Raw genomic sequence first — 14,258 nt, 5'->3', positions numbered from 1 at the left:
GGCGGGTCCGGGCTGGGGATTCGAACCCACCACCTTAGGTGTACGTGGCTGGCGCCTTAGCCCGGTGAGCTATAGGCGCCGAGCCCAAAAATCATTTTTTAAACCTACTTAAGTTAAAGATATTTAAGTGAGAAATTTGTGTTTGAATTTTTGCCTCTTTAAATGGAGAGGATGAACCACATGAGTGGAGAAGAGCTAAAGAGCTTAAAATTAGTCTTGAGAAGAGGAACTAGGAGAGGCTAGTTACGAAGCAGGGTGCTATGAATATCCTAGACAGCCCCCTTTTCAGACAGAGAGATAGGCACTCTGGAGACTCTCCTGGAGAACTCCCATGAGAGGGTCCTTGGGCTTTGGCAGAGCCACTGGCATCCCTTCCTTAGAGAAGGTGTTCAAGGCAGGCCAGCTTTATTGGTTCTGTGCCATTGCTAAGTTCTCTAAGCTTAAGGAGTCACAGTTTCTTCATCTGTGAATGAGAATGGTGGTTATCTGTTTCAAAGTATAGTTCTGAAGACTAAAGTACTTTTTTTTGTTTGTTTTTTGTTTTTGCGGTTTTTGGCGGGGGCTGGGTTTGAACCCACCACCTCCGGCATATGGGGCTAGTGCCCTCCTCCTTAAAGTTAAGTAGTTTTAAAATAAGCTTACTTGTGGGTGGTGCCTGTGGCTCAGTGAGTAGGGTGCCAGCCCCATATACCGAGGGTGACCGATTCAAACCTGGCCTCAGGCCAAACTGCAACAAAAAATAGCCAGGCATTGTGGTGGGCGCCTGCAGTCCCAGCTACTTGGGATGCTGAGGCAGGAGAATCAACTAAGCCCAGGAGTTGGAGGTTACTGTGTGCGTGATGCCATGGCACTCTACCCAGTGGGATAGCTTGAGGCTCCGTCTCTGTGAGCTGTGACTCCACAGTACTCTACCAAGGGCAAAAAAAAAAATAAATAAAATAAGTTTACTTGTTTAGTAACAGTAAAGTATATATTTTGATTGTTTTTCTTTTTTAGAAAGTCAGTTGTCAGCAGCCATGAAAAGGCTTTGGTAATTACTCTGCAAGCTTTAATTTTTTTATTTTCATGCCTTGAACCAAAATTAAAAATTGTTTGAAATTAAACCTAATAGTAGTAGATACTTTATTTTCTTTCTTTTCTTGGCCATAATTACTGGGGCTGGTGGGTTCGAACCCAGCCCGGGCCTGCTAAACAACAATGACAACAACAACAACAAATAGCCAGGCATTGTGGCAGGCTCCTGTAGTCCCAACTACTTGGGAGACTAAGACAAGAGAATCACTTAAGCCCAAGAGTTTGAGGTTGCTGTGAGGTGTGATGCCACGGCAGTCTACTGAGGGCAACATAGTGAGACTCTTGTCTCAAAAAAAAAGTTGGCTTGGTGCCTGTGGCTCAAGTGGCTAAGGCGCCAGCCACATAGACCTAAGCTGGCAGGTTTGAATCCAGCCCCGGCCCGCCAAACAATAATGATGGCTGCAACCAAAAAACAGCCAGGTGTTGTGGCAGGCGCCTATAAGTCCCAGCTACTTGGGAGGCAGAGGCAAGAGAATCGCTTGAGCCCAGGAGTTGGGGGTTGCTGTGAGCTGTGATGCCATGGCACTCTACCCAGGGTGACAGCTTGAGGCGCTGTCAAAAAAAGTCCTTTTTTTTTTTTTTTTCCTGTTTCTGAAACCCAGCCTAAAATTTCAGAAGTAGGAAGAGGAGTGATGGGGAGGAAGTAGGTATAAGATGTTGCTAAACCTGATTGTCCTAGCTTGAAATAAATGGCCAGGGTAATAGGCTTGTCAACTTTAATCCTAGCTGTTGCCTTCTACTTAGGAGCCTCTCTTCTTAACCAGTTGGAATTTGGTGGGGACCCCTCCAAACAACCTGAGTCCCACTTTCAGGATATTGTTAGATATGCCAAACGGTATGTCTTCTATTTCTAGCAGGGATGCTTTTGATTGTTCCCCTTCCCTGGGAGCCTGGAATTGGCCACTTGGCTCCAAGCAGAGAGCTTGGCATTATTCATTGGTCTGAGGAGCAAGACTCTCTGAGGTCAGGGATGCCCTTGGCAGAAGAGAGTAAGTTCCTTAAGTATGAAATGTGGTAGTGGTGTTTCTGAAGATGAAAATCAACAAAGCTTTGTGGAAAGGCTTTGCAGAAAATTGTATATACGAATGATAGAGAAGCCCTATTTTCCCTTACTGGATTCTCTTTGTAAGGGAAGTTGTGGTTAGCTCATTGCTCTCTCTCTGAATATTTCCCCTTGTTTTCATTCTTGAAGGACTGCCACCAACTCCTGTCCAACTGCTCTATCCAGTGTCCCGTTTCAGCAATGTCAAATCCCTCCAGCACCTTTGCAGATTCCGGATCCGGCAGCTCGTCAGGATAGATCACATCCCGGATCTCCCACTGCCTAAGTACAACTGGGTCATTTGGATTGGGGCTGGGACAGGGGTGGAGTAAGTTACAAATGTCAGGCCTGTAAACTGCTTACATGGCAGAGTCTTGCATAAAATATCCACAGGTATCATTCTTTCATTCTCTTATGTCTTAGCTTTAGAACTGTCACATTGCAACCAGAAGGGAGGAAAATGTGTCTATCAGTCTCCCTTCTGTAGTCTCTATGAAGAGCAGAGTGGGAGTGGTAAGAAAGCAGGAGACAGAACTATAATAAGTGAGAAAATAGGAATTTTGTTAGGTTGGCAGCATCTTTGGTATAACCATGCAGGGAATGACGAAGGATTGAACAAAGGAGATATTTCTTTTATATTCTGTATAAATAACCCTTTGTGTTTATATATTTTTCATTTGTTTTTCACAGACCTCTGATTTCTTATATCCGAAAGTTCTACTACTATGATCCTCAGGAAGAGGTGTACCTGTCTCTAAAGGAAGCGCAACTTATTTCCAAACAGAAGCAGGAGGTAGAACCCTCCACGTAGCAAGGGAGTGGCCCCCTGCTGATCACCACCAAGGGTATGAGCTCTCTGCCTCACTGTCAGCTGCATCGCTTCCTGGCAATTATCATCATGTGCTGAGCCTTTTGCCCCCTCCCCCCCATGTATAGTTTTGATCAGGCAACTGTCCACAGAGTTACCATACCTGATAATGGAGCCCCCAAGGGGGGAGAAAAGCAGATGAACATTAAAGGCTTAAAGAATATTTGCCAAGAAACATACAAGCTAATTGCTGAACATAACCAAAGAAGAGGACACACAAGTATAGCTCAGTATGTCACCTTCTCTCATACTTTGGCTGATCTTCCTGACATTGTACAAATTATATAGTATAAAGCAAAATCCAAAGGAGAAGAAAACTTCATCAGAGGAAACGCAAACATGCTTTAGTAGCAATAGGCATATACTTCAGTGAGATCCCCACCTTGTCCCACAGTGTGGAATATGCAGATGAGGAAAACAGTTTGCTTTTCTCCTTAGAGAAATTCATTTGTTCAAGAGAATAAATGAATTGGGCTAGGTGCGATGGCTCACACTTATAATCCCAGGCTATAGGCTGAGGGAGGGCTGATTGCTTAAGGAGCAAGAGTGAGATTCTGTCTCTAAAAACTAGCTGGGCATTGTGGCGGGTGCCTATAGTGCCAGCTACTTGGGAGGCTGAGACAAGAGGATCACTTGAGCTCCAGGAATTGGAGGTTGCTGTGAGGTATGATGACAGGGTGCTCTACTGAGGGCAATAAGAGTAAAACTCTGTCTATTAAAAAAAAAAAGAGAGAGAGAGACTAAATGGATTAACTAAAGAATTCACTTATCTAAGAGGCTATTTTCCATTGCTACACTGAGTTCTACTCATTTATTTTCCCATAAAGTATCTTGGAATACTTGTTCGTGCAGATGAATTGTAATTAATCTTTTAAATTACATTAAAGTGAACATTGCAAGGTTGAAGTGAGTAGGAGATGCAGTTGCCAGAGGTCCCTTTGGTGGTCTTAAGGATGAGCAAGATGGACTGCCAGTGACTCTTGGCTCTCCTTAGTGTGGAGTGTTGTTTTTAAAGCACTGAATATTAATACTTCTTTACTAACCTTTGTTCCGCAGTCCCACTCCAAACACATAACAAAGGGAAAAACCCACAGGAAACTTAGAGTGAAAAGGAGGCTTTAATCTCTCTACCCTCTCTGCTATTTTCCTAATCAGAGAGAATGACAACTGGGTTTTCTACAGGCATGGCTAATCTGAACCTAACTGTGGGTCTCCTCTTGGCTCTTCGGGAAGTTCCTGATCCTTTGTTTTGGGGGGAAAACATCTGAGCTGGGCTAATAAGGATTAACAAGAGGAAAAGAAATGGAGAAGAGATATTAAGAAATGGAACTCTGGGCTGGGCACAGTGGCTCATGTGTATAATCCTAGCATTCTGGGAGGCCAAAGCAGGAGGCTCCCTTGAGCTGAGGAGTTTGAGACCAGCCTGAACAAGACCAAGGAACTATCTCTGCTAAAAATGGAAAAATTAGCCAGGTATCATGGTATACACCTATAGTCCCAGCTACTCAGGAAGCTGAGACTAGAGGTTTGCTAGAGCCGAGGATTTTGAGGTTGCAGTGAGCTATGATGATGCCACTGCGCACTACCTGAGGAAACAGTGAGACTCTTGTCTCAAGGAAAAAAAAAAAAAAAAACAATTCTGGGAGGCTGTAGAGTTTTCACTTAAAGGATTCTGGGCTCGGCCCCTGTGGCTCAACCGGCTGAGGCGCCAGCCACATACACCTAAGGTGGCGGGTTCGAATCCCCAGCCCGGACCCGCCAAACAACAATGAGGGCTGCAACCAAGAGGTGGCCGGGCGTTGTGGCGGGCGCCTCTGGTCCCAGCTGCTTGGGAGGCTGAGGCAGGAGACTCGCTTGAGCCCAGGAGTTAGAGGTTGTCGTGAGCGTGATGCCACGGCACTCTACCCAGGGGGACGGCTTGAGGCTCTGTCTCAAAAAAAAAAAAAAAAAAAAAAGGGCTTCTGGACTGCGTATACAATCTGTTAACATTTCTTCAATTATATGTAAATTGTATGCCTTGGAAGTGACTTCTAAAACCTCTAAGGGCTATTATGTTGGATGGTTTCTTTGCATGGTGGCTTTTACAGTTGAGATTAGGGTAGGAAGGTAGAGGGAGAACTAGAGTGGTCTATCTGCCCAACTGTACTCCTGAGAAATAATTAGGAGTACCACTTTAGTTCACACAATGAACCCACACAAACAGGAGCACGGTCAGAGAAGGGCTTTAGGGTAGTGGAGGGCTCCAAACTTCATCATGTGGGGAATAAATGAAGGGACTAGAAATACAGAGTTAAGCTGGGGAATAATAGCTGGAACAGAGAAGTTTTAGGGAATAGTAATTGAAAAGAAGTCATTGATGGGTTTTCTAAAGAAGAATGATAAAGCTTATTCTGTATGGTTCCTGTGGGCAGGGCAATGACCAAGATGAATGTTATAAGGAATTAGCTTTTGGTCCAGCTTAAGAAGTAAAACTTTTTTTTTTTTCCCTGAGACAGTCTTACTTTGTTGCCCTTAGTAGAGTGCTGTGATATCACAGCTCACAGCAACCTCCAGCTCTTGGGCTTGGACGATTCTCTTGCCTCAGCCTCCCGAGTAACTTGAGACTACATGCACCCACCACAACACTTGTCTATTTTTTTTGAGACAGAGCCTTAAGCTGTCACCCTGGGTAGAGTGCTGTGGCATCACAGCTCACAGCAACCTCCAACTCCTGGGCTCAAGCGAGTCTTCTGCCTCTGCCTCCCAAGTAGCTGGGACTATAGGTGCTTGCCACAACGCCTGGCTATTTTTTGGTTGCAGCCATCATTGTTTGGCGGACCAGGGCTGGATTCGAACCTGCCAGCTCAGGTGTATGTGGCTGGTGCCTTAGCCACTTGAGCCACAGGCTCCGAGCCTCGGCTATTTTTTTTGTTGCAGTTTGGTTGGGGCCAGGTTCGAACTCACCACCCTTGGTATATGGGGCCGGCAACCTACCCACAGTGCCATAGGAATCTCCCTAGAAGAACCTTTTTAATAGAGAGTCCAAAAATGGGATGGTTTTCCTTAAGAGTTTTCATTTGGTAGATATATGTTTATTTCTTAAGTACCTGATGTGAATTGGCAATAGAGTGCTGAGCAAGACAGTCAAAGGCCCTGTTCTTTGTAAGGAAAGACAGCAAACATGTAACTAAATGAATAGGCTAATGTCAGGCAACTGTACATGTTATAAGGAAAATAAATCTGGGTAAAGTTTAGTGATTAGTGGTGTTGAATGTTAGCTCAAGCTTGAATGATTAGGAAAGGCCTTGTGAAGAGGTGACATTTCAGCTGCTACCTGAATATCAAGGAGTCAGCCATGAGAGGGTCTGGGAACAACATTCTGGACAAGGGGACCTACCTATAAATGTAAGGGTCCTGCCTTAGATGGGAAAGAGTATGGGAGGATAAGGTAGAGGCCAATGGTTGCCATTTGTTTTTGAAAGTTGGAGCAGTCTTGTATTGGCAAAGTTTGAACTGAACTTCCAGGGTTCCTTTTTGCTGTGATAGTAAGATTGTTGCCTGTGGCAGATAATAAACATAATATTGTATTTATTGCTGATTTAGATCCTAGGACCCCTTGAAAAGGGGAAGTAACACTTCCCAAGGGAAAGGTTTTGGCCTTATTATTTTTTGTTGGCTCATTTTGATTCGGGAGTTCGGAATAGCCTGCTTGGTTGGTGTGGTGTTACCTGGGAGATTTTGTGCCAGGGTGCTTGGAGTCAGGGTACAGAGTAATCACTAGAACGGTACCTGTCTCAAGTCAGAAGGTGAGAGCTACACTGGCCTTTGTGATTCTTTGTCAACCCTCTTCAATAGTTAGAAACTATGGAAACAGGCTCAGAGGGCTTTCTTTAGGGGCTTATTTCCATTTTTAGTCTCTAGAGTAGGTAGGGCTCAGGGATGAAGTGGATGGGAAATTGAGGAAAAGAAAGACTTTAGGCATTGTGGTAGGATATATTTATTACTTACTTCAGGACTTTGTCTTGGCATCCAAGTCATACGCTGCTCAGATCCCCCCTTACAGAGGCCATTGCTACATCTCCAGTCAGCTGCAGTATTGTTGGAAACATTTGGCTATCCAGGCTTTATTCTCCATTTAGCTGAGTGTCTCTACCGCCAGTGGCTATGCTGTTCTTTCACTCCATTTTGGTTTACTTTGTTGAACTGTTCTAATTTTCTGTTTTTTTTTTTTTTCCTTTTTTTACCCAGGCATTTGGTTGCCAAGTTCCAGTTTTGAAGAACCAAATGAAGCTACCATGAAAAGAAGAGAGAGGAAAATCAAGAGGGATTAGGAAGGGTTGGGATTCTTTGTGCAAAAACGTTGGTTTCCCCTTCACAGCCCTGGGGCTTGGAAGAAGCACACAACCGTAATACTCTGAGTGGGGGCTCTACTGCTCACATCCACTCATGTGGTATCCTAGAACTGGAAAAGCTCCTTGGAAAACTGGAAGAAGTCTCAACACTGTTTCTTTTTCAGAACTTTTGTTTTTGATGTTTGTATTTCTTGGTGTGGAAAACTTAACCTCAAAGGCAGCTGGGATTTGTACCTGTTGGATTAGAAGTGGTATGAGGAGTGAGCAGGTCCAAAGAAGGGGCAGGGAGGAGAGCAGTCATGAAGCTGGTGCCAAAGGCAGAGTTAAGAGTCTCCACCAGGGACCTTGAAGAAGGCAGGAGCCAGAGAAGTGCAAGCAAGATTAGAGGTATCTGAGGGAAGGGGAATATGCTTCTCATTGCCATAGGTAATCTCAGTAGGAGCAGGAAAGAAAGAAGAGTGGGTGGTCTTGAAGAGAAGATTATTGAACACAAACTGACAAATGGTCTTTGTTGTGGAAAGTAGTGACACCCTGCATCCTTTTCATTTTAAGATTTAAGAAAATGATTTTGGAATCAACTTTCATGGAAGCTGTACTTAGTTTCATTCTGTTTAATTCCTTAAGCTCTGTGACCTGAAATTAACCCTATTCTTCTTCCATCCTCAGCCCATTACCCCTAGAGTAACTGTTCATTTCACTGTGGTCATGGTAACCTCATTTCTATTGCTTCTGCCAGCTGTCAAGGCAATAGTGTTTCTCATCACCTGAGCAGTTCAGAGCCAATCATAGGCTGCTGAGGTTAATGGAGCATGCTTCTAGATTCTTAATGGCAAATTGTACCCATGACTTAGGAGTCAGCGTTACTTCCATGTGTCTATCAGCTAGTGAGAGGGAATGTGGAGGAAGGTGAGAAACAAAACTATGGGTAACTGTGCTCTTCCTAGAGAAAGCTTTTAAGCAGCTCAGCCCTAAAATGATTTCTTTAGATCAGAGAAGAGCATCACATCTCCTATTTTTAGGTTATTGTCCCACTTCTGAGATGGGAGGTGGCAAGAGCTTCTTAATTTTCCTTTGTTTAGACTAGCTACCCAAACATTTCCTGAATCATATATGTTGGCCTTCCATTCATTGGGAAGTCTGTTAGATGCTGATTTGAGAGTTGTCTGACTTCCTAGTAGATGTAGAAGAGGGGGAGAAAAACTCCAGTGGTCTTTAATTGTTTCTGCAGCCGGCCATTGACAAATTATATGACATTTATGAGTGTGTTTTCCTATGGAGTTACTCTGGGGAGAGGTTTGCTGTTGAAATGTGACAATTGAGCTGTTGGGTCTTTATTAGTCTTGCAGTAAGTTTTTCATGACAGTGCCTCATTTGGGTTCCCCATATTTATATTTGCCTCGCAAGATAAATAATGTCAGGTTTATGGTTTCCTGATGGTCAGGTTTATGGTTTCCTGATGATTTGGAGTGAGGCTCTAGTATCTTGGTAATTTATAGGACTGCCTGTCTGGAAGCATTGGGCCTTATGTCCTGCATGGAATGGCCAGTCTTCCTCCTACTAGCTGAAAAGGGAGGAAACTTGTATCATTATCTGGCTATAAAGAGATGGCCTATATAAGTTGAGCTTCGGAGCATAAACATAGCTCATCTCTGATTCACCGTGTGGTACCTCTTCTCTCCTTGGCTTCCATGACAGTATTATCTACCAAGTAAGATTGTGATCCCAGTAATTGGCTTACCCTGTGAGTCTTGCCTATGGAGAGGGCATGTAACTCTCCATTTTGCAGAAAGTACCACCCCACTGTAAAGCCTAAAGTCTGGAATCCATTGAGATCCTTAAATGCCTGATAGGCAACCTGGGATCTTTTTTACTTGCCCCATTTCAGCCACTCATAATTTTAAAATTATTTTTCGGTGTGTATTTGTCTGGCTTGGTACTGGATAATGCAGAAAACATAAGAGGTAGAAGGCGTGTTCTGTGGCATAAGGGAGCTTTTAGGTGACTGCCACTCATGAAGCAATTGGAAAATGATCATTGTGGCAGAAAATCAAGGACTGTCTTTAAGGATGATTGGAGTGAATAAGATCAGTGTAGATTAGATGATGTGGGAAAGGTCCATGCTGATGAGGCTGTGGGTTGTATGTTAGGGCAAAACAATGAGACAACAAATAAGGGAAATCTACACAGCATGTACTGAAAAATACATAGTCCTATTGGAGCAACCATGTTGAAGCATCCTTTTCCAGTGCAGTAGTCTATACTGAGACTTCAGTCATCAGACAGGTCTGCATGGTGAGGTAGAGCCCAAAGCTGGAAGTCATCAGGGCTCAAGCCATCACCAGGAACTTTACTGTATGAGGGAGGTAGAATCCCTGCACCTCTGTGGGACTGGGGTTTCTATTGGAGAACTTGTACACTCAGGTATAAAACCAAACTAGCTGAAGAGGCATGACCCAACCTCCCCACCCACTCTCCTCCTGGGAGGGTAGTGTTTAATTAACTGTGATCCGTCTGTGCTAAAGTTCCTTAGAGTGGGCCAAAACAGAGTAACACAAGAGGAGACCATCTCCATGGGGCCTGGGTGTTTGCTGCCTGTGTGGGTGGCCTTGTGTAGAGCAAGTTAGGTGAAAGGGAGGTGCAGGGCTCAGCCTGTTTTCTGAGAACATCATGGTCAGAGAGGGAGCAGGAATAGCAGGGCCAGTGGTTAAGCACTTGCCCTTCCCCTCCCTTGGCCAGCCCACCCATTTTGCCAGCTGCGCAGCACTAATTGAAATGCAGTCTACAGAGGGAACACGTTCCTTTCTCGTTGTTGTACAGTCAAACTGAAAAAGGCACTCACTTCTGGGGACCCACCATTGATTGGGTTAGTATCAGTAGCCCCAGGACCAGCATGTGTAGCGTCACTTGTTTATGATTAATCTACTGTAACCTTCCTTAGTCGGGTGTGAACCAATGTGAGCTAGTGACAACTACTGCTACAACTTGCTGTTTCTTGAAATTTGTGTGCTATGTTTGGAGCATGAGAATAGCTTTGGTGTGGGAGACTAGATAAGTGACAGCTGGCTCTTAAGGGAGTTTGGAACCATTGGTGATGACCTTGCTCTGGTCACCTGCCCATGCCCCGTGAAGTGAATATAACACCCTGGAAATGGGAGACATGTGGAAGAAAGACTTGGCCAAAGGGAGCTCATCTCCAAGGTTCCTGCTCCTTCTTTTCTGGCTTCTCACTTGGGCTGATCACGTAAGCCCCTTCTTGAGGCTGGGAGTGATGTGGAAGTAGCTACAAATTCCCCTATAACACATTCAGGGAGAACTGGGGAAAGAGGCTGGTTAGAGTTTCCAGACCCAGGGTAAGAGACTGGAGTAGAGCTAAAAGTACTTCGGGGTGCTGGCCTTGTCAGCTCTCACCTCTGGTCCCCTGGAAGAATGTGGCCTGCTGAAAGCCCTCTGGTCTCAGTAGAAAGTGGAGAGACGAGGGACATTGTCCTTTTGTAACATCCTTCCCTTCCCATCTGCCTCTGCTATAGCTTTGGAGCCCTGAGTAGAGTGAGTTAGATGAAGGGGAAGTTAGTGGTTGAGGCCCTGGGAGGTAGCTGAAAGGTGGTCTGAAAGTCTGTGTGTGTGTGTGTATGTCTGTGTGTGCCTGTCTTCATTTGCTGAAGTCTTGCTGCCAGTTGAGGTGTTGAGCGCATCTCCACTGGGAGGAGACCCTGCATTTGTTTTTCACTTTTAAGAGAATGACATGCCCCCTGTCAGCAAGGGAGGAGCTTTTGAGTTAGACATTTTCCCTATGGGAATCCTCTTGGTTTGGTTTGTGGGAAAGGGGAGAATGGATAAGTGATTTTTATCTCTAATTGTCAACACAGCTGTTCTTACACTGAATTTGTGCTATTGCATACATGTAGCCATCTTTCTTTTCACTGCAGCAGTGTTTATCAGTAGTTCAAAATGATTTATTTGCTCCTGGGGAGTAAAACCTTTTTTATTAAAAAAGAAAAAAAAAAAAAAAAAGAAAGTGTGCCCTCACCTACACTATGATAGCTATAGGATATTGGGCCACAAAGGTCAAGTCTGCAAGTCCCTGTGATATATCCTGTTTTGACATTGGAGCCTTCATGCTTAGCACAAAACGAACAGGAAGTCTTGAGAAAATCGAGAGTGAAGTCTTGGGAGGAGTGAGATGGGGGTTGGATCATAGACACAGGCAATGGGGACTCAGGTACTGCAGTTAGAAAAATAGAGTGATGAGTTGTATTTAAAATATTGATTATCTAATCTGCCAGAAAAAGACCTTTCTTTATGTGCAGATTTCATATTGCCCTTATCCTTTTCATTGCTTTTTGACCTTCCTAGTAGGTGTCACCTAGTTTCTTCCTGTTTCCCCTTCCTGTTTCTCTACACCTTCTGCCATCCCTCTCCATTCCCATCTACCTCCCAGGAAGCCAGTCCTGCATGCTGAGTTTGTGACATGCCTTCACTCCATTTCATCTTTAGAGGGTTTAGAGGGTATTTGGAACCACTCCCTTTCCCCTTCCTACTCCCTCTTCTGCAACGCCAAGAGGCATCGAGGGGCAGGCAAAAAGCCAGCCATGGTGGGAATACATGCATGTTTGGTTGCAGCTGGACTGCGATCGTAGTTGCTCCTGGAGATAGAGTGCAAGGAAGGCTTAGATACTCTTCTTCAGAATCTGGGATAATCACAAACCATACAGCCCCTCTCAGAGCTGCGTCCTTAGCTCCCTAATCAGCTCGGGGAGCAGGAAGGCTGGTCTGAATACTCCCATCTCTGGTGCTCCCTTGGACAGGGACCTGCCCTTCACTCTTAGGCCCAGAACTTTGTCCAAGGGACAGGCAGGGTCTAGGCACCACTCTGGGTAAACTGGTTGTTGGAATGCCCAAACTGGTGCTGCCTGTGGCATAGCCACTGCTGTACATTTTTGGTTGTTTTTAAAAAACTCAATGAAGAGGGGTGCCATTCTGGGCTCAGGGTGGTTGCCAGTTCTTCCCCAGAAGGGGTACCCCACCCCACTGCAACCACTTCTGTCCCCTTTGGCTCCCCTACCCTCCAAGCCAAAGCGTGGCCTGGCTTTTGTCTTCCCATTTAGTTGTCCCCCTTTACTCTCCCTTTTTGTGCTTAATTTATTAAAATAGTTGCTGTATAATTTATTTTCATAAGCTATAAAAAATTACTAAATGGTTAAAATAGACTTGCAGGCCAATCTTAAATGGGGTGGGAGGGTTTGAGGGCGGGATGGGAAAGATGTTTTGATATAAACAAAACAAATGCACTTTGGGTGTGTTTTGGTATTTTTCTGGGGATGGAAGGGGTGGGCGTTGGGATGTCCCTGTAGATTAGTTCCAGAATGGGGTGTCTGTATATACTGTATTAATAGGCATGTTTGACTCTCGTAAAGGGACATTAGTAGCTGCTGCAGGTACTGTTTGGAAACCCCATGTGCAATTCCCAGTTTTTTGTAAGTGTCAGTGCGGGAGACATTTGACTCTTGTGTTTGTATCTCCTTTTTATGATTGCTGTACCGACCCATGTCTTTTTGGGGAGGGTAAAAGATTTGAAATAAAAATGTTTAGAAATTATTTCATGTTATTTGGGTTAGTGGGTGTTTTTTCAGTCTCCCATCTCATATGACTTCTCACCTGCCCCCATAGGGATCCCTGTGATGCCAGCCAGTCAGAGCACACCCAGCACTGATCTTGTCAGAATTGGACATGTCTGGGTGCAGTGGCTCAAGCCTATAATCCTAGTACTTTGGGAGGCAAAAAGGTGGGTAGATTTTTCGAGCTCAAGAGTTTGAGACCAGCCTGAACAAGAGCAAGATCATGTCTCTAAAACTAGCCCGGCACTGTGGCAGGCACCTGTAGTCCCGGCTACTTAGGGGGCTGAGGCAAAAGGATCACTCAAGCTCAAGAGTTGTGTTTTTTTTGGTTTTGTTTGTTTGTTTTTGAGACAGAGTCTCACTATGTGGCCCTCGGTAGAGTGCTGTGGTGTCACAGCTCACAACAACCTCAAACTCTTGGGCTTAAGCGATTCTCTTGTCTCAACCTCCCCAGTAGCTGGGACTACAGGCACCTGCTTCAATGCCTGGCTATCTTTTTTTGTTGCAGTTGTTGTTTAGCTGGCCTGGGCTGGGTTTGAACCTGCCAGCCTCAGTACGTGTGGCCAGCACTGTAACCACTGTGCTACGGGTGCCAAGCCACAAGCCCAAGAGTTAGAGGTTGCCATGAGCTCTATGATGCCACAGTACTCTACCAAGGGCAACAAAGTGAGACTCTGTCTCAAAAAATTAAAGAAAAAAAGAACTGGACATATTGAAGAATTCCTGAGGCTGATAGCCACAGTACAAAGCTGCCTTCTTCCCCAGGAAATGCAGGAGAATTCTAGAGTACTTTCTGGGGCCATATGCCGATGGCTTTTTTTTGCCTTGGTGAGCAGTTATACGGAGCTCTACCTAGGGAGATTTCATATTTTACCATGGTATTCAGTCATTCCTAGTATTTACCTAGAGTGGCATCAAGGTTTTTTTTTTATTAAGTTGAATGTGCATCCCTCCTTTCACCTTTCTAGCCCATTCCTTCTTGAGCTGTGCTCTTTGGAGAAAAGAACTAGATATGTTCCTCTGATTGACAATTGTGTGTACAGGCATACTTGGGAGATACTGTGGATTTGCTTCCAGACCACTGAGATAAGCAACTATTAACAATAAAAGTTACAAATTTTGTTTTCCCAATGCATATAAAAGTTATGTTTACACTATCCTTCAGTTTTTGTGTAATGCATTATGTCTGAAAAATACAATACATGTGTCTTTTTTTTTTGAGACAGAGTCTCACTTTGTTGCCCTTGGTAGAGTGCCCTGGTGTCATAGCTGACAGCAGCCTCAAACTCTTGGGCTTAAGTGATTCTCTTGTCTCAGCCTCCCAAGTA

At 44.6% G+C, this 14,258-nt stretch overlaps 1 protein-coding gene across 1 annotated transcript in view; it reads left to right on the top strand.

The window, feature by feature from the left end:
• The window catches only part of SOCS7 (suppressor of cytokine signaling 7), a 46,085-nt gene extending 33,175 nt beyond the window's left edge, over positions 1-12,910 (top strand). Inside the window, exons 7-9 of the mRNA XM_023511239.1 lie at positions 2,267-2,402; positions 2,807-2,961; positions 7,212-12,910. Of these exons, the coding sequence (XP_023367007.1) occupies positions 2,267-2,402; positions 2,807-2,927 (257 nt within the window). The 3' untranslated portion in view covers positions 2,928-2,961; positions 7,212-12,910. The remainder of the gene's footprint in view (positions 1-2,266; positions 2,403-2,806; positions 2,962-7,211) is intronic.
• Positions 12,911-14,258: the final 1,348 nt, after the last annotated feature.

This window comes from Otolemur garnettii, unplaced genomic scaffold (genome assembly GCF_000181295.1).
Source record: "Otolemur garnettii isolate 467f Iridium unplaced genomic scaffold, OtoGar3 scaffold00018, whole genome shotgun sequence".
NCBI classification, from domain to species: Eukaryota; Metazoa; Chordata; class Mammalia; order Primates; family Galagidae; genus Otolemur; species Otolemur garnettii.
This window is presented reverse-complemented; position numbering and strand designations above follow the sequence as displayed.